General features: G+C 37.7%; 3 protein-coding genes across 7 annotated transcripts; 2 read left to right on the top strand and 1 right to left on the bottom strand.

Moving 5' to 3' along the window:
- Positions 1 to 4,234: 4,234 nt before the first annotated feature.
- On the top strand, positions 4,235 to 6,312 carry LOC103401868 (uncharacterized). The gene is made up of 2 exons (XM_029095047.2): positions 4,235 to 5,322; positions 5,409 to 6,312. Exons 1-2 carry the CDS (start codon positions 4,966 to 4,968, stop codon positions 6,039 to 6,041), a joined length of 990 nt encoding a protein of 329 aa, XP_028950880.1. The 5' UTR covers positions 4,235 to 4,965; the 3' UTR covers positions 6,042 to 6,312.
- Positions 6,313 to 10,538: 4,226 nt separating this feature from the next.
- On the bottom strand, positions 10,539 to 15,432 carry LOC103431685 (serine hydroxymethyltransferase 7). The gene is made up of 4 exons (XM_008369859.4): positions 14,145 to 15,432; positions 12,163 to 12,568; positions 11,287 to 11,388; positions 10,539 to 10,937 (listed from the first exon to the last, which is right to left on the bottom strand). Exons 1-4 carry the CDS (start codon positions 15,093 to 15,095, stop codon positions 10,717 to 10,719), a joined length of 1,680 nt encoding a protein of 559 aa, XP_008368081.2. The 5' UTR covers positions 15,096 to 15,432; the 3' UTR covers positions 10,539 to 10,716.
- Positions 15,433 to 16,627: 1,195 nt separating this feature from the next.
- On the top strand, positions 16,628 to 19,359 carry LOC103431686 (uncharacterized). 5 transcript variants are annotated; one of them, XM_070813860.1, is made up of 4 exons: positions 16,628 to 16,860; positions 18,015 to 18,329; positions 18,454 to 18,607; positions 19,077 to 19,359. In XM_070813860.1, coding segments are annotated over exons 2-4 (243 nt in total). In that variant the 5' UTR covers positions 16,628 to 16,860; positions 18,015 to 18,241; the 3' UTR covers positions 19,078 to 19,359. The 5 variants fall into 5 exon arrangements, with proteins under 5 accessions (XP_070669961.1, XP_008368082.1, XP_070669962.1 ...); XM_008369860.4 differs by having other exon boundaries at positions 19,029 to 19,359; XM_070813861.1 differs by having other exon boundaries at positions 16,652 to 16,860; positions 18,240 to 18,329.
- The last annotated feature ends 5,181 nt before the right edge of the window (positions 19,360 to 24,540 follow it).

The raw sequence follows: 24,540 nt of genomic DNA, 5'->3' as shown, positions 1-24,540 counted from the left end.
GGTAATATGTATGATAAACAAATCTCCAAATATGACTTTTTTGTTAATTTGTTCAAAAGGTAGAGGGCAAGGTCTTAAATATCGATATTATCGGCAATATTTCATTGATAATATCGGTTTTTTTAGAGGACGATATTTTCATACTTATCCACTTAATTATCGTCAATATATCGATATTTTTGTCGATAATATCGGAGACGATATTTTCAGCATTTTAATGCATTATTTGGGCAATATATCGCGATATTATCGATAATATCGCGAGATGAAACCCAAAAATACTTGAAGGTGGGGAATCGACTTGGAGATGCTATGGTTGAACACTCACCACCTCCAATGACCACGCTACTGCTTAGGGTTGGTGTCGTTGTTACCATTGGAATGGTCGCTTTAAGGGTTCCACAAGTCGGGCAGCAATTAGGAGCCTTCCGTCCACAAATTAAGAAATGAAAGGAAACAAAACAAAATGTGTTTGGATGGTGAGAAAATGTAGGGAAGCAAATGAAAGGAAAAATGAAAAAAGAAGGAGGTGCGTTACATTGGGTGGGCGGTAGGTAGTGTCGTTGGGTTCAACAAGATGTCAGAGCACTTCATTGATGTCGCCGCGGAGATAGAGGTGGTAGCCGTCGTGCTTGCACAAGCCGTGGAAGATTTTGGTGGTGATGGCCCTCCTCTGCCTCTCCCTCATCTTGGTATTCTCTTTCTCGCTCTCGCTCCTCCCATTCCCACTCGTTCCCGCCATTTCCTTTATCTCTCTCTCTCTCCGCTTCTTCTTTTGCTCTATGTTATCTCTTGAAGCTTAGTCAACAACGAAAGCTAAAGGCGTGAGCTTTGATTTGAATCAGAGTTCTATATAATGGAGTTGGTGAGCATCGGAATGTCCGGGTGGGAGAGAAGTACACAGGTATGATTGGACAATGGTGATGGATCCTGGGATCTGCATGCACTCCCTATGTTTCTCTTTCTGCATGACATGACATGACAGCTTGAGAGAGAGAGAGAGAGAGAGAGAGGTGACAATTGCAATTTTCAATTTCATGCATAGAGAGAGGATTCAGGGGTTTGGGGTGTTAGTCTCACGCGCTCCTGAGAGAGTTTCTGAGAGACGGGATGCATGTTTCAATTTGACTTGCCGTATTACACACCGGATAAACTAATTTGGCTCCCCTAATTTAATACCTCTCACCCTCGCTAATTGATACCCTCCAAAACCTCAGTATAATTGGCTATCACAATGGTAGAGAGATGTGTTGCCATTTCACTACGATGTGGATTCAAATCTCGTTGGTTACCTAATCTAGGATAAATTTCTATATTTAAAAAAACACCAAGGGGATTTGAACCCCTCCCATTTTACACTTACTCTACACATAGAGATGATGAAGATAGTGAAAATTTTGAACCTCATATGAACTCTATGTGGTACTAAGTCATTCATGTATCTTACCACGCAATGTATAAAGTGTAAAATATTGTACTAATTCATTATATATAAATGATTATGGTGTGTTTAAACTTCTTTCATTAATTACTACATATTTTTTACACCCACAATGTTTGCCAACTCACTATATAATCAATTTAAATCAATTAAATCTATCATACAATGCATTTCCTTCCAATTTTTTGTGATAAATTAATAAATAATTGACTAAATAAACATCATGCAAAGTTTCAATAAAAATTTCCAAGTTTTTCTTACAATTTCCGTGATTTTTATTCAATTTTTATCGATATCGATAATATCCCGATATTTCCATCAAAATTTCCATGTTTTTGGACTACCGATATTTCCGATATCATCGATATTTTAGACCTTGGTAAAGGGCAAGCCATCTTCTTCCTTTATGCATTCTCGACTATAATGGTGAGTATGGGGTAGGGCAACCTATATGGGATGGAATTCAGTAGGTGAACAATTCAATTATTACAGTTCACCTAGAAAACAAATTAAAAATAAATAAAATAAATCCACTTTTCATGGTATATATTAACTATCAAACTGAAGTTTCTCAAAGAAAATTAAATTTGAACAATCAAATTTTTGGTAGAGTCAGTCAGGTTAGGGTTTCTCCTGCTCCAAGTATAGTAATGAAAGAGATCTTACAAATATACTAGGATAATTAAAGTTTACTAGTTCAGTTTGATAGTTAAATAAATTTTGGATCCAAGACATCTTGAATTTTATTCAAAATAATGTCCTTTTCACCTAAAAGAAAGTCACATGAAATGAAAACGATTAAAACAATGTCACACCAATTGGTACTAAAATTGTAATTTTATAGTAGTATTTTTTATTTATCCATTGTGTCTCTTAGCCTAATCTCTCATTTGCTAATATCGTTGTATAAAAAAAGATAAAAGTACAAAAAGTGGATGGGTAAATAAATTAGGGAACTTTAACGAAAAGCTTTCGGTACTGTTCACTTTAACGAAAACCCACATTTTTACACTAAAAAGTCAATCCTGGTACTATTCACTTTATCCTTTATTTTGTCTTTATCGTTAAAACTCAAAGTTTTCAAATCATTTTCATTAGTTTTCGTATATAATTAAGCTTGCAAGATAGTAACATCACCACCACCATCCGTTTTAGTGTAAACCATAAAACTAGGGACACTCATATCAATGCCCTCCACCTCAAACATTGGTCCTGAAAGATAATGCTTGGGAAAACAAAATTTTAAATTAAATTTGCAAATCAAATGATGAATCACAAATAAAAAATAAGAACGTTAATCAATATTTAAATAAAATTCAATTATTAACAACCATATCATTTGATTTAAAATTTTAATCTCTCTAGTATTTCCGATCATAAATAAGCTTCTTCTCTATTCAGTTTCTATTCAGTTTCCAATGAAATCTCAAAAGACCAACATCCTCTTAAGATCATGTCATATTTTTCAAAAACCCACGAGCACCCAACCAGATTAAAATAAAATCAACACTAAACTGTCACATACCCCAACATAAATTGGATTTCCTGGTCCCCCCCTCCCCACATCAAGAAACAAAGACCCCTTTAAATAATTAAATAAAAATTTCATAATTATTAAACTAAAACAATTAATTAATTCATAATTCTTGTTCAGCAATAAACATACACACATGAAACCCCTCTTAACTTTAAACATATTTATATTACCCATATATTATTGTCTTAAAACCAACTTAATCATTCATAATCCCATTGGGTGGACTGCATCAAAATTTTGGGACCCATGCAGTTGATCGTTTCACACTTTGGTTTGCTTTCTCCGCCGTTAGATGGGTCCTAAAGAGTACCATTAAACGGCTAGGATTAATTTATTGGGTCATGTATTGATATTCAATTCAGCTTGAGGGCATAATTCATGAAGAAGCAGCATCCATTTTGTCCCCCAAGGAAAAAAAGTAATTAACTGTAACCTATATATTAATATAAATGTTCTCTTGGTCATCCAATAATCAAGTAATACAATCACATATCGTTTGTTTGATGTTAAGAATGAGAATAAATAGACGTTTTTTAATGTTTAATTTTAACACTTGATGTTAAATTCAATGTAAGTATCTTTGAATTATTGGTCACCAAATGACTAAGAAAACGAGATTGTAAAAGTTACATATTAAAAGAGAAATTTGGGCCTAAAAAGACTGATTTATGCATGGTTGGAACTGGTAAAAAGGTTAAAAAATTACTAGACAAATTACACATACAAGGAACCTCATCATTCCATTTTTTGAAAAAATCAACAAAACAAGAAAAATATCTAGGAAATAGAAAATCCCACGAATTTCAATAGAGTAGAAGGGGAAATAAGGAGCCAAAATCAGTAGCTCGAGGAAGGAAGGGAGGAAAGAAGAAGCCAAAAAGCATGCAATTTTAGGTAGAGCAATTTTTAGATTAAATTTGCAAACTATGTAATGTATCACGAATAAAAAATAAACACGTTAATCAACACTTAAACTTAAGTGATAATTCAATTATCAACAGCTACGTCATATGATTTACAAAATTTAATTTAAATAGAGTCTTCCTAATATTACCAAAGAATAATATTGAAACCAAAAGAATTAGAAGATGAAGAACTGGTGGTAGAAGTATAAACAAGAAAGAAAAAAGTCAGTCAATCCAGTCAAACACTTTACAAACCAAGAAACTCAAATCCAAAAATAAAAATCATACACAATTCCAACTAAAATTTTGTAAACATACCCACTTGCATTTGCACCTCTCTCTCTCTCTCTCTCTCTCTCTCTCTCTCTCTACCCATTTTTTCTCTCTACCCCCCACCCTACATCTAAAAAATTGATCATGGGCAATTGGGCATGCTGCTTTAAATAAGTGGGAGAAATGAAAGGCAGAAAAGTAAGAAATTGGAAGGGAGCTGGCTCATGAAAACTTCATGCTCTGTTTCTGTTTCTTGTATAAGTATACCTCTCCTCTGCTAATTAGCCAATGACCCAAAACTCCTCTCTCTCTCTCTCTCTCTCTCTCTCTCTCTAGCTTCTCTCTCTGAACAAAGAAGAAGCACACGCAGACACAGATAGTCTGTTTCTTTTTTGGGTATTTTTGGAGGCTTCTATTTTGTTTTGTTTTATAAATCTTATGTCTTTATAATTATTTTCCACACATCCTTTCATCCCATCCCATTAAACAATGAAAATGGCATATTACCATTCATCATTTTCCCTCTATAGGAAACACCCATCATTGCTCCCAACAGTCGTTTTCAACCTTAGAAACCTGAGCTTCTTCTTCTTCTACTTCTAAAGCTATTCCCTCCCCTCCTTAGAATCCCATTCCTCTCTCTCTCTCTCTCTCTCTCTCTCTCTCTCTCTCTCTCTCCTCCTTCTTCTTCCTCTCATCATTTAAATACCACCCTCTGTTTTTTAATCCCACACAAAATTTCAAGCTTTCAAACACAAGCAAAACAAAAGAAATTTGAAAAGAAATTGAAAAGGAGAGGAAGATTAAAAATGGATCCTTCATCTACCAACTCTGTCAATGGCTTCTACTCGTTTCTGACTCGAGGGATCGACGATCTCGAAAGGGTTTATCTTTCCAACAACTTTATGTCAATCCAATTCCTCCAAAGGGCTCTTTCCCTTCTTCGATCTTTCCACTCCCAGCTGACCCTTCTCGTCCAGAAGCTCCATTTGCCCGTCGGAGACAAGTGGCTCGACGAGTACATGGACGAAAGCTCCAAGCTTTGGGAAGCCTGCCATGTCCTCAAGTCCGCCGTCTCCGCCATGGAGAATTACTACACTTCCGGCCTCAACATCACCTCCACCCTCGACTCCCACCGCCATCTCACTCCCCAGCTCTCTCGCCAGGTGGGTTATTCAATTCGATCACAAATTCACAATCTTTAACTTGCTTAATACGTTTGACTGATTCGTTGTGGCATTTCATCAAACAGGTGGTGCGCGCGATTTCTGGGTGTCGGCGACAGGCGTTCGGATTGGAGGAAGAGAACAGGGGGCTGATGGAGACGAGAATCCAGCCGCTGTCGCTCAAATTCGACGAAAGGGTCTCCATCGAATCGAAGCTCAATGGGTTTAATGGGTTCAGGGGAGTCCTGTACGCAATGAGGAACGTGAGCTCGCTGCTGCTAATTATCCTGCTGTACGGGCTGGTGTTCTGCTGGCCGGAGGAGGAGTCAAGCTTCTGCAGGGGAGGGTACAACGAAGGGTGCGTGATCTTCGGATCGTCGTTCATGGTATCGACGGCGAGGCTGCAGCAGAGGGTTGCGGCGGAGATCAGGCAGATCAGGGAGAGGCCGGGGGTTCTGATGTGGGAGTTCAGGAGGTCGAAGGCGGCGATGGAGGAGCTGAGGGGGGATCTGGAGAGGAGGGGCCCACAGGGAGTGGTGGAGTGGGAGGAGGAGGGTGGCGGCGGCGGCGGCGGGATTAGGGAGGGAGTGGACAACTTGAGAGAGTGTTTTGGGGTGTTGAGATCCGGTGCGGAGAATATTGTGAACCAACTTGATGATTTCTTTGATGAAATTGTTGAGGGGAGGAAGAAGCTTTTGGACTTTTGCAGTCATAGGTGAAAGTAAATAACTAAAAAAAAATTACAGAGTAGAGAGTTAATTAGTAGGGTTTTGTTGTACCTTTTTAACCCTCTTTCTTACTCATGTTTGTATTTTTTAAGTTTTCTTTTTTTTTGACTTTTCACTTTCTCTCGAGTGTCTTCTTCCTTTTGTTCTCATAGTTACTAGTTATTCGTCTATAATCAAGGTTGAATCCTCGTTCGTGTAATCTAAGATTTGATGTAGCATAGACTCATCAACAAGTAGTTACTAGTTATCATGGTTGTATTCATGAAGAGTTTTTATTTCTAAGCCACAACAATAAAGCCTTAACTCACTAAATAGGATCGGTTAAATAAATCCGTGAACGTCGCTGCAGTTAGTTTTACGCCAAATATTCCATTAGCTCAAATACTCCTATCTTTTCTTAAAATCTCTTTTCAAGTCTTCCTAGATCCTCTATCTCTTTCGCACTGAGCATCTGTTTCATAACGCATTTTAGCCGGAGTATTTGTGCGTTTTCGTTTCACATGTACAAATCACCTTAACTGATCTTCCCTCATCTTATCTTCAATTGTGGCCACTCCTACTTTATCTCGGATATCCTCGTTCTTAATCTTGTACTTTTTGTGTGCCCACACATCCAACGAAACATTCTAGTTTTCGCTACACTCATTTTTTGCACATGTTAATGCTTAGCCGCTCAACATTCTGTGTCATAAAACATTGATGACCTTATTATTGTCTTATAAATTTCCCCTTGAGTTTTAGTGTCATACAACGATCGCACAAATACCCGATGCACTCTTCAACTTCATCCATCTAGCTTGTATTCTATGGTTGAGATCTCCATCTAATTCTTCATTCTTTTGCAAGATTGATCCAAGATAACAAAAACATCCATTCTTTGGTACTTCCTGATCTCCAATCCTTACCGCTATCTCATGTGGACCCTCATTATCGTTGAACAAGCACTCCATATACTCTATCTCTGATCTACTTAGGCAAAGACCTTTAGATTCCAACATTTCCTACCAAGGGTTGACTTTGCATTTACTCTCTCATGCATTTCATCTATCAACACTTTATCATTTGGGAAAAACATACACCAAGGGATATCATATTGAATAAGTTCCGTTAACTCATCTATTACCAATGCAAACAAATTAAGGACTTAAAGCTGAGCCTTGGTGCAACCTTATTGTTAAGGGAAAGCTTTCAGTTTTTCCTTCATAAGTTCTTATTATAGTCCTTGTTCCATCATACATATCTTTTATGGTTGGAACATATGTTACTCATACTCCTTTATTCTCTAGAATCCTTCAAAGAATTTCTGTTGGCACCCTATCATATGCTTTTTCCAGATATGTAAAGACCATCTAAGACTCATGTCACTTGCCTTAGTTATGGCTCATTAACTTAATACTAGAGTTAAAAAAAAAAAAATTTTTAAATGCAATTCTAGGTTGAGAAGACCTAGTGGAAAATCCAATTTGAGGACTAGTTTTCCTGCATGTGCAAGATCTTACAAGTTGATTAACACTTGTGAGGAGAGTAGAATGAGATTTTTGGAATACCAATAATATTTCCCTTAATTTATTAACTTTTTCAAAATATTTCAATAAACTAACTAATTAATATATAATTCTTTTGGATTTGGATAAATTTTTTTGTTTTAAACGCTAATCTAATTAGCTCATCTAGAATACGAAAACAAAATTTATTCAGCCCTATAACATACTGTTCTAACTAATTTTGTGACGACCATTATGATCGAATACAATTGGATTACAACTAAGTGTGCGCCACCGGAGTGCCGATTATGATTATTTTTGTTTTGAAAAGATTTTCCTCTAGTCGGGGTTTTTCATGGAGAATCTCTCGAATATTTTAGGGGAGAGAGTGTGTGTGTGGGTATGTGAGCCACTGAGTTGAGTTGTTATAGTAAATGAGTCATGATTCCTGGCTTTGCTTTTATGTCAAAAAAAACCCACCTTTTCATCTTAGGAGGAAGGTTTTGTTTTGTCTGATTCTTCGCTTCCCTTTGAAGGCAATGGTCTTGATCTTCATCAAACCTTCTCCCCACATCACCCTCTCTGTTCCTCCCGACTTATTTTTCCTGTCAGTCACGTAATGAGAGCTATAAACATACAATTATATAAAACCGACCACACTTACAAATCTATCTTCCCTCATTTAGGCATTTCTCTTCTTCTCCCTTCTTTAGGTTTTTTGATAAAATATTAGTCACGTAATAGTTTAATCACCCCTCATAGCCATAAAAAAATAAAAAAAATTCGGTTATCAGTCATTTATTGGTAGGCAAAACAATATTTTTTCGGTAGTCTAATAAAGACAGTCATAATTGACTCTAAAAAATAGAACCGCGAAGATTGTTTAAAAACTCAAACTACTTGGTTGTCTAGACTACCGAAGACAAACTAGTATAGATAAACATATCATATACACCCGTAATCACTTATGTAAGATTTTCTCTTGCTGTCACGCAGATGAGTTTGTTCTTTCTTCCCCTTGTTTGGGGGGTTTTGGATTTGGAAATATTATTAAAATATGGAGGAGGAGAAAATTGAGGGTCACTTTCTTTTGCTTGTCAACCGTATCTCATGCTTTTTGTCCCTTGCCGGAAATTCATGCCTTGCCTCCTCCAAAGGGATCCATGGCAGCGTCCGACGTAAACAAAACTAATATAATATTTCAAATCAAAGAACTAAAAGAATACTCATTATTTTAATAAATTAAAAATCGTAATATCAGAAAAAATAAAAAATAAAAAGCAAAAACCCAGCTTAAAGAAGCACTTTTGGCAGAGGCACCAACAGCAGAAAGCGGAAGCGGCAGTTCTCTGAGTTTCTCTGACCCAACAAAACAGTATCGTCCTTAAAGCAGCAAACAACGGCTTAAAATTCATAACCACCGCCATAAAAAAAAGGATGAGGATCCCATCCATCCGGATCCAAATGATGGGAATTCTAAGGATCCTCACATCCTATTCTAGTTGTTTTTGTGACAAGGATAAAACGAGTTCTCTGGCCCTTGGTTGGAGACATAGGTAAATATGATCATGTACTGTTCATTAAAATATTAATATCTTGAAGAATCTTGGAGGGCTAGAGGGCTAAAACGAGCCATCTGGCCTTGGAGATGGCATAAGGATCCTCACATTCTATCCTAGTTGTTTACTGTATATCATGCAATCACTTTTCATTATGTACTATTTATGTTTAATTTTAAATAATAAAATTCTAATAATTTTTTACATTACGATATACAATAAATGGTTAGGATGTAAAGATTCCTATGATCCTCACCCTTCGGATCCGGATGGATCCTCATCCATCAAAAAATCACACCATCAATTATTATGATTCCTTTTTTAAAAAAAATAATAAAATAAGGAAAAAAGGAAAAAGAAAGTGCAGCGTGAGAGATTTTTGAGCTTCTTTGACAGAGGAGGTATCATATAAAATCTGCAGAATGTTCAATAAGTTCCGACAAATGCAGTCTCTGGCTGCCTCTGCCGCATTCCAGAGTGAATGCGCTTGAGTTTTTTGTTGCATCAACTGCTGCAATTGCTAAGGCTCCGTTTGGTTCTCGGAATAAGGCTATTCGGGGAGGAGAATGGAAGACTTCATTTCTTGCGTTTGCACACTTCCTTTCTCAAGCCTTTAAACCAAGAAACAAACGGATCTTAGAGGATGGATAGCGTCTTGAACCAATGATACAAAGGCTTAGATGGATCTTGAACACCACTAGTATATTACAAGTTGGATTGAAAAGTCTCTCTTGGAAGAACAACTCACATAGAACAGATTCACCGTCACCATTGCTTTCTAGTCCAAAATGCATTGTTAAGGCCTTTAAACCAAGAAACAAACGGATCCTAGAGGATAAATAGCGTCTTGAACTAATGATACAAAGCCTTAGATGGATCTTGAACACCACTAGTATAGTACAAGTTGGATTGAAAAGTCTCTCTTGGAATAACAACTCACATAGAACAGATTCACCGTCACCATTGCTTTTTAGTCCAAAATGCATTGTTACGTGAAAAAACTTACACATAACAATAAATTATTATACCAAAACGTCACATGGCAGTTTCATTCAATCTTTGTCATCTCCAGAAGAATTGCCAACTAGATGATTGTAAGAACAGTTAACACAAGAAAAGCAGAGTCCAAAAGTGAAATTGACAACCACCCAAATGAAGCCTGTCTGGATGACAGATGGGCAAAAGTACCAGGTACAACTCTGTTTAATGCGGCTTCCATAATTACGGCTTTATCTAGAATCCAGATCAACAACATCATGGGCTAGAGAGAGAATGGGAGGAGAGATAGAGCAACCAAGCTCAATAAATTTGGTTAATTACACCTTCATCAAAAGAAGTAAAACGTAACCACTTTATTTATTTTTGTAAGAGAAAGGTTTTAAGTTCAATTTTCGTTAAATACGAATTTAAATCACATTATAGCTATCTTATTATGAAACCCTTAGTGCAAAATATCGTTTGTTCTTTAAGAACTAGAACTAGAATGTTAATAATTTATTTTCTATAATTTATACAAAATCAGAAAGAAATAGCGAGGGCGGGAATGTCAATACGGTATCCTTCTCCTCAAATTTACAAGAGATTAACGGAGGCAAAGAAATAAGAAATGAAGATGTTTAAATGTCAGTCATATCCTGGCATTTCAAACTGGGATGCAAATGTTTCGACCCGATTTCTGAGCTCGACAATATCTTTGTTGTTGTGGAGACCTTTGATAAAATCTTTCTGGAATTTTCCATATTCCCTCTGTATACAAACAGTGATCTGGGCAGCCCTCAGAAGAAAATCTGCGATCGTTTCGAAATCGGATTCCACACAACCTCTGGTAGTCATAGCAGGAGTACCTGCAAAGACCAACAAAGAAAGGCAAGCTTAGTTTCCGTTATAATACAATGACCTGAGAGTGAATGTACTTTGAAAAAGAAAAACCGTTGAGCAAAGCTGCGTCGCGGAATTATTCCACCACGAAATTTTAAAAAGAATCAGAATAGAAAAAAGAAAGAAAAAATGAACGGAGATTTGGACTAGTGAAATTTAATAGTTATATCCGCGTACAGTTAAACCTCTATAAATTAATCTATTGGGTATTAAATTATCGAGGTTCTACTGTGAGAATGAATTCAAGCAGAAAGTACCCTAGTTTACAGCTTTCAGAATATTGAAGATCAAGTTCAAATGCCAAAGACAACTTACCGATTCTCACTCCCCCGGGAGAAAAAGCACCATTATCACCAAATATAGCAGTTTTATTGAGAGTAATGTGGCACATCTCACAAACCTTTTCATAATTCTTCCCTGTATCAATAAGATTGTGAACAGGAAAGGGATTAGATACTGAAGTGCTGAATTAGAAATTGAAATTCCATATTATGGCAAGTCTAAGGAAACAAAAAGAAAGCAAACAAGGGGAAGCGGATATAGCGAAACAATTCCAAACTTGGTTATGTGCAAATGTATGCTTTTGCCTGTAAAATTGGAACACTATTACATGCTCGTATGAATGATGCTTATTAAACTACTGAAAACATAAGACATCCAACTATAACACACTTGGGAGTACACCTTTGCTCCTTCTAAAGCTATCACTTATGAACATCAGATTTGTACAGCAAATGAGGGGAAGACCGTCCCCCTCAACAACTTCAAAAATTAATGCAAAGTATTGTCAAGGGTCTCAGGGCACAATTGTTTAAAGCAGTGATTGACAAATTGTAACTTCCCCTAATCGTTTAGCAACCTTGACCACCTGAACCCAACCTGGCAGCTCTGGACACTTGGTGTTTTCTTTCTTTTTTAACATTGCTAATGACCAAAATATCACTACTAAAGAAAAGACGTTTCCGTTGATATTAAAGTTAATCAGCTTCTGTTGACGTATAAAAGCTATCATGTATTTCTGTTGCCAAATGAATTGGGCTATAAACTTAAATGTTGGCCTAATTACAAATTGAATAGACATGGGTCTAAAATCATCGTGAAACTCAACAGGTAAACAGTACAGTTACTGTACATGTACATAAAATTTTACAATCAAATCTGTGAAAATTAGGATGGTAAATATTATAATACCTGTTAAACCAACAGCGGTCAAATCCCAAAGCAACAAGTGATTGTCCGTGCCCCCAGTTACCAATCTGCATTTTCTTCTTAACAAGGCATTAGCTAAGGCCTGTGCATTCTTCTTCACCTGTTGCATGTATGCTTTATATTCTGGAGTAGCTACTTGTTTTAAGGCTATGGCAAGGGCAGCAATATGGTTGTTGTGTGGCCCTCCTTGTAGTGATGGGAAAACAGCAAAGTTTATCTTTTCCTCAAAATCATAATGGTTACTACCATCCGCATTAGTATGATGCATGCCTTGCTTCCTTAATTTTGGGCCTTTACTGTAAAAAATAATGCCTCCCCTTGGACCCCGAAGACTTTTGTGAGTTGTTGAAGTGACAATATCACAATAATCAAATGGACTTGCACATTCCTGCAGTAAAGAATCGCAAATAAGTAAGAACTAAGAACGCATTTGGCATGTTTCTTTTCACAATTAGTATGAATGCAATAGATAGAATGTCAGCTCATTATCTTTCAGATGTAAAAGGGGGCTTCTTTACACATAAATAACGCACTTTAATTCTTTTGGGTCTGTGTAGGGAATTGAACACCTTGCATGTTACAACTTGTGTACAAGCTCATGGAAGAAAAGACTAGTCAAATATACAAAATTACACCAACTTCCAGATGGCTAAATAATGTTATTTGATGATTCTCAAGCACAAAAAAGATAATGCATACAAAAGGACGTCTTTGCGTGGCCTAACATACGTACTACAAATCAATGTTTGAAGGCTTATAAAAAGAATGAAAAAAGATCTTTCATCCCTCCGAAGAGATTAGCAGTATCACAATATGTCAATATATCAGCTAGAACACTCATGAAATGTGAATATTTAATAACACAAGATAATCTCACACTGGAATGAAGAAGACTTCACATACACAAGAAACAACAAGATGAAGAAAGCAGAAGAGTATACAAATGAGACACTGGAACTAAGAGCATGGTAGATATGACTTTGGAAAATCAGGAACCCCGTATATATCAGTTAGATCCAGGGTACTTGATTTTTCCAAAGTCTCCATCATGTTCTAAAATTGTGAAAGGAGTGAAAAAAACTTTTTCGCACTCAAATCTAATCTTATGATGAGTACCCTCTCACATAACAGCTTACAACATTTATACTTAGAAACAGAAATCTATCACTCGTAACAAAAACCAGCAGTGTACAAGCAAAATAAGCCCAAAGACCACTTTAATGGAACATGGCAAATCTAAAACCAATTTGCATTAGCTTATTGGAATTGATTGGTTAACTAATAAAAGTCAAGGTACATTGATGGTAGAGGTAAATGATTTTTCAATTTGAGGGGATTGGACATAAAGCAAACTTGTCACTACCAATCCTAACACTTTGGGAAGATTGGAATGGATAAGTTTCCTTAATGTGTAATCCGTTTCATACCTTTTAAGTTAAGACACTATTATTTCATTTCCTCCTTGAACTTTCCTTGAATATAGTGGGTTATCCAATCCAATCCAATCCAATTCTAGAGACCCATCAAGTCTATACATTTAAGTTAATGCATTTACATCTGATATCATTTATTGATAAACCGTTCAACAGAAATTCTTATTGATGAAACAGTTCAAATAGCATTTAGTAGCGGCCAAATAGGACATGATATGATATCTTCATGGGTCAGTTAATTGTTTTTCCTTTTTTTGTTTCGTCGATGAGAATGAAAGAATGGTTTAATTACTGTTACTCCTAGTTGAACACATTTTCAGCCTATTTTTTAACATTAACACTATGTATGGTTTTCTTTATTGCCAAGCAGTAAATAAACTGCGAAACAATCGCTCTCTCCTACAACAAACAGCCTACAACTTGTGAAATAGATCTCAAGCAACAATAACAGCATCGATCATTAACAGAATAGGTAACAAATTCAGCAGCTCAACAAAGTAAAACAAAAAGTTGGGATGTCAAATTTCAAACCTTAGCTGCCGTAAGACCGCTGATATGAGCCATGTCACACATCAACACAGCTCCGCATTTATCCGCAATCTGCCTAAACCTGGCATAATCCCACTCCCGAGGGTATGAACTCCCACCGCAAATAAGTATCTTGGGGCGATAATCAACCGCCTTCTCCTCAATCTTATCATAATCAATGTACCCTGTTTGTGGGTTCACCTTATAAGGCAAACTCTCAAAGAAAATCGAGGAAGCCGAGACCTTCTTCCCACTAGGGGTATAATACCCATGACTCATGTGCCCTCCAGAAGGAGAATCCAACCCCATAATCCGATCATTCGGGAGCAAAAGCCCAGTGTAGACTGCGAAATTTGCAGAGGTACACGAGTAAGGCTGGACATTGACACCCCATTTATCCGAATCGAGACCGAAAGCGGCCAATGCCCGTTCACAACAAAGCAATTCAATCTGATCAATGTGCTGATTGCCCGTGTAGTATCTTGCTCCGGGAAAACCCTCGGAGTACTTGTTCGTCAAGTGGCTGCCCAGAGCTTCCATCACAGCCCTGCAAACGAAATTCTCGGAAGCTATCAATTCAATGCCTTTGTACTGGCGACGCCTCTCCTTCTCCATAATTTCATGGATCTCCGGATCCGAAACCGCGAGCGGTTGGTTCCCCCAAGACCGGACCGCCGCTCGCCTCGCCTCGAGTCCACCGGACTCAACCGCCAAACATTTCGACGGGTTCGCTCCGAACCCGGACCCATCCCTCGTCCTCTTCGGGCAAATCGAGTGCCCCAAGAGGTTAAATTTCTCGTCTCCGTCGCGATCGTCCCCGCTCTCGGCCCTAATTTTCTCTTCGTTCTGATCGAGCAGCTGGAGCGGGACGGATTGGACTGAATTCGACGACGCCGTATTGTGATGGGAGTTAAACCCGAGAAATAAACCAGGCTGAGCCTCCGTGTAAACCATCAGCACCAAAATTTGTCAAATTTTGAAAAACCAGGGGCTAAAATTGAAAAACCAAAATGTCGAGGGTCTCGAAAGAGAATATGGATTTTTAGTTGCAGAAGCAACAACAGTAGCAGCGACAACAGCGGAAGAATGACGATCGTGCAGCAGTCTCCGGTGAAGAGGCAGAGTTTTCCATGCACAAACCCTAGAAGTCGCCTGAGATTGGTAGCGAGTTCCGGTCAGAAGAGAGAGAGAAACGAGAGAACCGGGCCATTTGCGTATATATTGGAAATAGTGGGTGAGAGATGACGGGGGGATGAACCTGGACAGGTTCGGGGTTAACCGGCGACCGGGAGTAGGCGGTAGCGTTGGGTTTGGTTTCGGTAATGAAAACAAGTAGTGGGACAGGGACTTGTGGACGTTTGGTCCACCAGGACGGGATGACGTCCAGATTCGGTAGAAGAGGTTTGGCGGGCATTACCGCGTCGGTCACGCTAGTGGGGCCCACACTTTCCAGTTGTAATGCTGTGACGCCGGATGATTTTAGTATCTTGAAAATGTAGAAATTGAAGGGTGGATGGAGGTATTCTTTACTGTGGAGTAATCAGAACCGTCCAACTGTCGGAGGTAATAAAGTGGGACCGTCGTATTACCGCAAAGATTAGAGAAAGCGATGGTTTTCGTGCCTTTCAACACGAGTAAACATTATGTTGACATCCGGATAGCATGTGAAATTCATTTTTCTTTTCTTTTCTTTTTATTTTTTATTTATTTTTTATTTGGATAGCATGTGAAAGTTGCTACAACTTTTATAAATAATACATTAAAAAAACATTTTCAGCCAAAAAACAACATATAGTCTCACTTTATTGTAATCTTATCACTTTATTAACGTTCATAACCAGAAAAGTGATATTCTATTTTGTTTTATCTTACTTTTTATTTTGTATCATATTTTACCTTATTTTATCAATTGAGTTAAGAAAAGTAGTAGCAAAGCTAACGTGACATGAACTCTTTGGTCATTTCAACCATGAATATAAGGATAGGTTATATAAATTGTAAATTTAATAAGCAAGCTTTAAGAGATAGGGGGATGGGAGCCAAAATATGCATTGAACTTAAATTAAATGTGGTTTTCCCGATTGTAGTGCGCCACTTGAGAGAAGATCTCGTCCACCAAGCAGGAGAGAGTGCGACCCCTAAGCAATTGGAGGTTCTTGCCGAGGTCCATAGTAACCAATTAGGTTTACAACGAAACCTAAAAATCGATCACTTATAATAAAAAAATTTGAATTCCATTAAATTTTAATATAAACTAAAAAGTTTAATTTTGTAAATTTCCACTCACGTTATCAGTTTGTCAACAAGTTTGAAGTTGAATTTGAAGAAGACTTGTGTGAAAATTGGGTTGGGCCTTTCTTCCAAGCAAAGTGGACCAAAAACGATAAGAAAGCTAACCAACTCAAGCCAACCCAATAAATATCTTGTTTAATTAAATTGGGCTTGCAACCGTAATCTCATCAGCCCAAAACCAAAATTCTATATATATTTTTTATCGCAGCTTTCCTCCTCCGCCGCCTCCTTCTTGCTCCAGTCCGGATCGACGCGTCCCCGACGTTTCCTTGTTGCTGCAGTTGGAATCAACCTGCTCATCCAAATCAATTTCACAACCCATATTCTTCCACATCGTTCTAAACCCAAAACCCAGATCGCTGTTGCTCATCCAAAACCCACACAGCCGCCGCCACCACCACGTTTTACAATATCCTCTTGACTGGAGGTAAGCGAAAATTGCCCTCTTCATCTCCTCAAGTAAATTGGATTATCTATTAATTTCCCCCAATTTTTTTTGGTTTCAAATTTATATCGATTGCTAGGATTTTGGGTAATTTTCATATTATTTTGGGAGTTTGCCCACTTGAGGTAGAGCTTTTGTAGACAGATATTGGCTCTCTGGCCAAAGTTCTTGCCTTTCCAAAATGTTGAGGAGGTCATTGAAACTAAACTAATTGATTAAGTTTAAAAAAAAAAAAAGTATACTCTTTGAAACCATTATCTGATAATTTTGGCATTTGAATTTGAATTGGTATTGATTTTTTTTTCACAAATTTTGGAAAGACGAGATGAGATGGGCCGTAGTTTGGCACATTGCTGTGGTCTTGAATGATATTCTGTTTGGCATATTACTGTGATCAGAACCTGGTTGCTTTTCATCTGAATGTTATTATATCTTCAAGTCATATCTTACGCGATTAGTCATGTTTGTACTTAGTACACGGTATGAGTTAGTGAACATAATGGCAGGAAGAAGACTATGGTGATCCGTTTTAGATGGAACATGTTAATTTGCAGTCTTCTGTGAACATTTTCTGTATTTGCTGTGTTCTGTGAAGATTATTTGTGTTGCTGTTCTCTCTCTCTGCATATTTTGTTTGTATGAAAGTCCGTCCTTTTAGTCGTTGATATCTGCTTTTTTGGTTGTACATAGAACTCTTAACATAGAGTCAGTAAAATGCAGGTGCAAACTGAACGGACTAATCAATGTGGGGAACTTATGGAAATGTATATAACTTAGAAATCTCCCCTTTGGATTGCACGTATGCTCCTGATGTAGGTTGTACATAGAACTCTTAACGTAGAGTCAGTAAAATGCAGGTGCAAACTGAATGGACTAATCAATGTGGGAAACTTATGGAAATGTATATAACTGTAACTTAGAAATCTCCCCTTTGGATTGCACATATGCTCTTGATGTAAAGTAAATAAAATTTAAATTAAAATTAAAAGACTTATTTTACCATGTTGGTTTAGTTGTTCTGTTAATTTTTTAAATATTTAGATGAATGTATTGATTTGTGTTTTTATGGGATTTTTAGAAGTAAAATACATATTATTATGTGTATGGTGATATGATATATGTGTTTTTGAATGCAGTTAAGCCGCTGCTAGCTTTTGAGTATCGATTCATTATTATGTGCTGTTATCGGAACTGTCTCTTTTTTTTGGAAATGATTCGTAATTGCTGTAAACTACGAATTTAAAACCCGCAGCGGAGCACAGACACTTTCGCTCGTTTAACCTAAATTCAAAACCCAGTACACAAAACCAAAAGCCATTGGAAACTTGTTGAGCTCATCAAAGTAGTATCGTCTTCTTCAGATATGTCTCTTTCCTACTGGGACTACCTCAGCCTCCTCATCCTCCGTCCTCTTTTTGCCATCACAGTCGTCTTCTTGTTTATCTCAGTTGGTAATTACTGCTCCTCTGGATTTCCCAATTTTTAATTTCAACTTGTTCGGGAATTTTGATGGTAATTGAATGTGAATTGAGTATTTGGATCGGTGACAACTCTTGTACATGATCAAATTTTCAGGTTGGTGGCTGGCGTGGAAGCTGGTTTTGGTTCACGTTCCTCTGGTTCAAGAGATTTTCGGGTTGCGAAAAAAGCCGGTCCAGCCCAAACCCCCGACTCGTCGCTTTTCTAAAATTTACAACACTATTGAAGCCCACAATTCAGCTTCTAAATGGTAAAAAATTTATTTTACCTTTTGTTTTTATACCCTTCTTTTGTTTTTTTTTTTTTAATTTCTGATTCTGCAAGTCCAAAAATTGATGTCGGATAACTTTTGTGCTAGAAACATGAATGGTTGGGTACAAGAGAGAATAAAAATCAGATGTAATTAAGGATTTGAGTATAATCTGTGTTGTGCGGCGGTTTAATCTGGTACTAGTCATATGTTGTTGCTAACTAATGCATCATATGTTTTTTGGTTTGCTTGCATGCAAACCAAGAACATTTGGAAAAGATGGTTTTTGTAAAACACATATGTTGGGCAGCATTTTCTTTGATGAATTTGTCTACAAGGGATTGAAGTGTCAAAAGTCCAATTTCATAAATTCATCATACTTTTAAATCCAGTGTCATTGAATGCTTCTTGCAATAAATAGGGATATGTGACTCAAGAAATCTAATCAGGGGATCTGATCGTATTGCAGACTCGGTAGTTTCCTGTGTGTTTGGAGGGCAATCGACTGCGAACACCAAAGTTTGTTTCTTTGATGCAACAAACAAATTGTCATTGGAAATTCAGGTACTTGAACGCCAGGAGATTATGTTTTGTATATATAGATTTTATTTGATCTCTTCGTTCTGTGATGCAAGAAGTTTGTGAATTACATGTAATTTTCCAGAAATCCAAGATGTATAGAGTTTGCTTGAATTTAATTTTAGTGCTGTCACACTAAATTATCAAGTAATTATCAATATTTCCTTCCAATATGGGATATCTTAAAACTTTTGAGGCAAAGGAAGCCATCAATGTGGTGTTTTACTTTTGTCCAAATCCAATAGTTTCTTCAAGTCAAAAGGATGGCAAAATATTTGGGAGTTATAGACAAAAATAATATTGGCAAGTTAAATGTAATTACGTTTCATTCATAAATCACTCAAAACAACATTACAAACTTCAAAATCCTAATTAAGTCGTCCACGGTGAAATGAAATATGGAATTGCGATTGAGAATTCAGGGTTTGGGCCTTGGGGAACTAGGTAGGGATGGTAACAGTTCGATTTGGGGATGGAAATACTATATTCATCCCCATAACCACTAAAATTAATTATATTCATACCCGCAAATTAATCATCGGGTATTATCCATAACCATACTCACCGAATAACGGATTCTCCATCGGTTAACAATTATATCTATCTTCGTCAACACAAAAAATATATTCGCCCAATTGACGCATGATAATTTAGTAAATATTATTTTTCGTCATTAAATATTAGATGTATAAAATAATTTAATAAATGAATCTTGTGGAGCATAAAATTAAAGCTAAATATTGATAATGTTGGCTGATCTTTGATATCCCCCATAAGCACCATTGAATTTCATAGATTTTGATTCATATCAAAACTTTTGAACTTTTGCACAAAATGCAACTCACATAATGCAATTTTTGTATTCTCAAGGTAATGGATTCGGTGAATAATGAATATATATATATATATATTATATAATACTTTAATATTATATATTATTCGGTTCAGATTCGGGTACGGATACGGATTGGGGACCCCTATAATCATATCCAAATAATATTCATGGTTTTTCCCCGTACCCAAAATATCCCTGAATTTTCATACCCAAATCCAATCCATTCAGGCGGTTATCCACGGTTATCGGGTTTAACGGTTAGAATTGTCATCCCTAGAATTAGGGTTTACGCACATGGAATAGGGATTGGACAATAGGGGTTGGGGAACGGGAAGTGGGGGGACCTAGGGTTGGGACTTAAGCTCTAAAAAATTATAAGACTTGGCCAAAACATCTTTTTGGACCAAGTCATTTTAAAAAAATTAAAAACTTGGCCAAAACGGCATTATTTTGGGCAAAGTATATAAAATTCCTTTCTTTTTCGCAGTTGTCTTCTCTACGAAGATGCCAGTGCAGAGCTGGAACATATAGCCAAAGTCTAGAGGTGGAGCCTTCAGCTTTGAGGGTTCCTCGAGACATTTCAAGTAAGGATGACCACAGAGGGGTCCTAGGACTGTCGAGGTACCATTATAGGTCTGGCACTGCCCACATTGACCGTTTCTTTTTTCATCTCCCCTCTTAACCACTATATAAAAAAGGCTTTGGGGAATGATAAAAACACATCAACAACAACAACAACAACAAAGCCTTTTCCCACTAAGTGGGGTCGGCTATGTGAATCCTAGAACGCCATTGCGCGATTTCGTTCTGGATTCATTTTCATAAGGATTCGACGTAAACTAGGAGTGCCGGCTGTCGACTACTTGATGCCCTCCCTCTCCTCCTTTATCCGGGCTTGGGACCGGCAATGTATGATAAACTTACACAGGCGGAGTTGGAATGATAAAAACACATCAAGAAAAATAATTCTCTTAACTCTAGAGAGGAGACTACTAAGAACTATGGTAGTTTGATCCTTGTGCATTGGCATAAGGTACGTAGGCAATCTAGTTGGATTTGATGTAATAGAATTCTCCTGTTGGTGACTTTCTTGTTTGTGGTTCGTACAACGGTTCGTGGGAACAAGACAACGATCTGAAATTCGTTAATTAGGTATGTCCTATAACAAATCCCTTGTTTATTTATAGATTTCCAACACCTTAAGTTTCCAGGCCTCAACATCACCCCAATTCAGACTGTTAGCATTTGGCAAAATTGAGATTAGGTGATCAAAGTCGCCTCTTGGGAAAGATTAAAATTAATGTAGATGGAGCGTGACGGGTAGAAAGTAAGGTTGGAGGTAGTGTTGGAATCATTATCCTATGTACATTTGGAAAATTTATCGCGACTACTATACAAATTTGTGAACGTATTCTCCCCTCTTCAAATCGAAGCGTTGGCAGCTAGAAGTGGCATTGCCTTAGATGCCAAAAAGGGTCTCCAAAATGTTTTCATTGAGAACAACTCACTCCAGATCACATCAGTAATACAAGAGCACTTTATGTACCTATCCACTATCAGTCACATCGTAGAGGATGCGAAAGTTTTGTTATCCAAGGTCGTGGAACTATAATCACCCACGCACACTAGCAAGCTAACATAATTGCCCATCGTCTAGTATGCCAAGCTTTAGAGCACTTCCATCGGAACACCATTAGGCCGGCACCTAATAAAAAAAATGGGTCGAGAATCAGTCAATCCACTCCAGCCCGTTCAATTGCCTGGCACCCAGCCCAAGCTGGTCTCCAGGCCAGCCCAGAATTGACAGAGTAAGGGACCGGCCTATTAATAGCGTGTGTTTTGTGATAATGGTGCTAAGGAAACGCAAGACGATTGAGTAAAAAGAAAAGCAGATGGTGGCGCCGATGAAATCAAGCTGGTGACTTGTGGCGCCGGCGAGGAAGAAGGTCAAGGGAGCTCAGAAGAAGAAAAAGCAGGCGAATAAGGAAGAGGTGGAGGCAAAAAAAGTGGAAGGGGAAGCTGTGAAGGAAGATGAGGACAACTTTGGCGAGAGCAAGGCAGAGGTCGAGTTTCCCTTGTTTCAGAAACACCCATTCAGATTCCAAGATAACCTCACCATGGGCGTCCGATACCAAAACCTCTCGACATGATGGTTGACGTCATCATTAGAGCCATGGTCGTTGCACGATACGAGAACACTCATGGGGTCGTGACTGAGACTGGTTGGCCTAGCTTCAGCACCGACCCAAGCGGAGAACAAGAACAAGAAGAAGAAAGGGAAGGAGAAAGTGGAGGCCAAGGAGGAGAACAAGAAGGAGAAAGGGAAAGCGAAAGTGGAGGACGACAAAGAAGGTACGAAGGCTGACGATGACGAGTCAGACAAGAGGACCATTGTAATAAAAAATAATAATATTTTAATAAAATTGACTAGGTTATTTTTTGTTAAGGGTGGAGATGCTTTGGCCTATTAATGTTCACTGGGGTCTATTACTGTTTACTTGAGTGGATAAATACGTTGGGTGTTGGTGCAAAGTCTTTAGGGGTGGAAATGCTCTTATGGAAGACTTCAACCAAATCGTTGGTTTAAGGAATCACTAGATATCATCCTCGACTTGTTATTTGAAAGAATGTCAAGACTAAGCCCTGGTTCGGTATTTAAGTGATTTAAAAAAAATGAGTACAAAAAAAAGTTGGGAGAATTTTTGGTGTTTGATAAACACTCCAAACCAGCTTTATTTCAAAGTTTATGATGAAAAAAAGCTAAAAATCTGAAGCTGTAAAAAAGCAGCTTCAAGAAACCAGCTTATTTGAAAAACACGGGTGAACAGTGAATTCATGAATGAATTTTTCAATTTGCCAACATTGCCCTTCTTCCTCCTGCCTTCCTCACACTTTCACTCTCGCACGCCCTCTTGCAAAACCCTTGCAGAACTAGACTTGAAACTTCAATCCCAGCTCAAGCCTCCACCTCCTACCACATAAAACTCCTATACTATTTGATTCCAACCCATTTTTGAACCCTGACTTCCCTCTTGACCCAATCTCCTCTATAATTCATTAACAAGTCGTCTTCTCCAAAAGCTGTGAAAGCTAACCTCCACCAAACCAACATCTACAGCTCCACCCAAAAACTCAACCTTTAATCCTTGCTTCTCACTCCAACCCCCCACTTTCTCTTTCTAAACGCTTCACCATCAATACCCACATCCCAAATTCTTCAGTTATCTGACCCATCGAAGAAAAAACCAGAATCAATCACTTGGTTTCTTTATATGGGTTCGGATTTGCCGCCCATGAAAGCCACTCTGATCCCCACCCATGACGAAGACTCGCCTGACTAATCGGCGGTGCTGCTTTATTTCAACACTGACTCATCCGCCTTTCTGATCCCATCGTCTTCTCCTTCTCATAAACCCAGCACCACTGTCATCTTCATCTCTCTCCTCCTCACCACCTGCTCTCTCCGCATTCGCCTTCCTCTTCTTATCCAACTCACCAAAATCCGCCCCCGTTTACGACTCCTCATCAACGAAATCCAATGCTCGACCTTTGAGAAAACTCGATCATCCGGTTGATCTGTTGGTTTCCTCATATGAGTTTCGATTCGGGTACCAATTCAAGGCTCCGACGCCAAATATCAGCCATCTCATCGCCAATGGGACAGAGGCGGAAAATGGTCTAATTCCGGTGTTTCCAACTCTAACATTTCCTAACCATCACTCAATCATAAAGTTTATAAATATTTTTGTAGTATATTTAGTAATTCATCTTTATTTGTTAAAAAAATTAAATTAATGGCACATCTAGTATTATATAATTTTTTGTCATTTCTCATAATCACAGTTGTTTTACATAAAAGTTTACCAAACACATAATACTGCTTTTTTTTTCTTTTCCAACAACACTTTTACAAAAAAATTTACCAAACACTCTGCTGCTTTATTTCCCTGCTCTTATTCTTACAGCACAGCAGAAACAGTTTTTTTTCAAAGCACAACAATACCAAACCAGCCCCAAGTCTGTAGCTTTGTGCTTATGTGGATGTTTTTGATTCTATTGATGTGGTTGTCTTTGTTTTATAACTTGGTGTTTTCACCGTTTGCTCTTTTAATGAAAACAATTATGTCTGTGTATCATAGTGCGAGTTCAATTTCTACTAATTTCCTCATTCGAACAACTAATAATTTAACTCACTAACACATCCGATTGTCAAAATGAAAATACCAAAAGAAATAACCTAGACAACCAAATTACATTCAACCCATTTAAAATAATTACTGTTTGTCGAAAATGCCCATATGAATTGTTCTCCAATTTTTAATGTCAAACTGCAATATTTTTTTGCTTCAGGGCTTTTGTGTCCAAGTATATTCAATTATTTGTTTCGTGACGTTCTACATTGGTGGGAAGGAATGTTGCTCTTGTACCACGAAGTGAGTTTAAACCCCATCGACTCTTTGATATAACACGTAATCTAACAAATTTGATAAAATAAAAAACAAAAAAAAAAAACCCCCAA

The sequence above is a fragment of the Malus domestica genome, chromosome 15, assembly GCF_042453785.1.
Source record: "Malus domestica chromosome 15, GDT2T_hap1".
Taxonomy (NCBI): Eukaryota; Viridiplantae; Streptophyta; class Magnoliopsida; order Rosales; family Rosaceae; genus Malus; species Malus domestica.
Note: the sequence above shows the minus strand (reverse complement) of the source record. Positions and strands in the feature narration are given on the sequence as shown.

Bases quoted from the DNA above. Each gene is read 5' to 3' on its own strand.
- LOC103431686 (XM_008369860.4), top strand. From the start codon at position 18,242: ATGTCTCTTTCCTACTGGGACTACCTCAGCCTCCTCATCCTCCGTCCT. The intron at 18,330-18,453 runs GTAATTACTGCT...TCAAATTTTCAG, and splicing joins CTTCTTGTTTATCTCAGTTG to GTTGGTGGCTGGCGTGGAAG.
- LOC103401868 (XM_029095047.2), top strand. From the start codon at position 4,966: ATGGATCCTTCATCTACCAACTCTGTCAATGGCTTCTACTCGTTTCTG. The intron at 5,323-5,408 runs GTGGGTTATTCA...TTCATCAAACAG, and splicing joins CTCCCCAGCTCTCTCGCCAG to GTGGTGCGCGCGATTTCTGG.
- LOC103431685 (XM_008369859.4), bottom strand. From the start codon at position 15,095: ATGGTTTACACGGAGGCTCAGCCTGGTTTATTTCTCGGGTTTAACTCC. The intron at 11,389-12,162 runs GTATTATAATAT...TTATTGATACAG, and splicing joins GACCGCTGTTGGTTTAACAG to GGAAGAATTATGAAAAGGTT. The intron at 10,938-11,286 runs GTAAGTTGTCTT...TGGTCTTTGCAG, and splicing joins TCCCGGGGGAGTGAGAATCG to GTACTCCTGCTATGACTACC.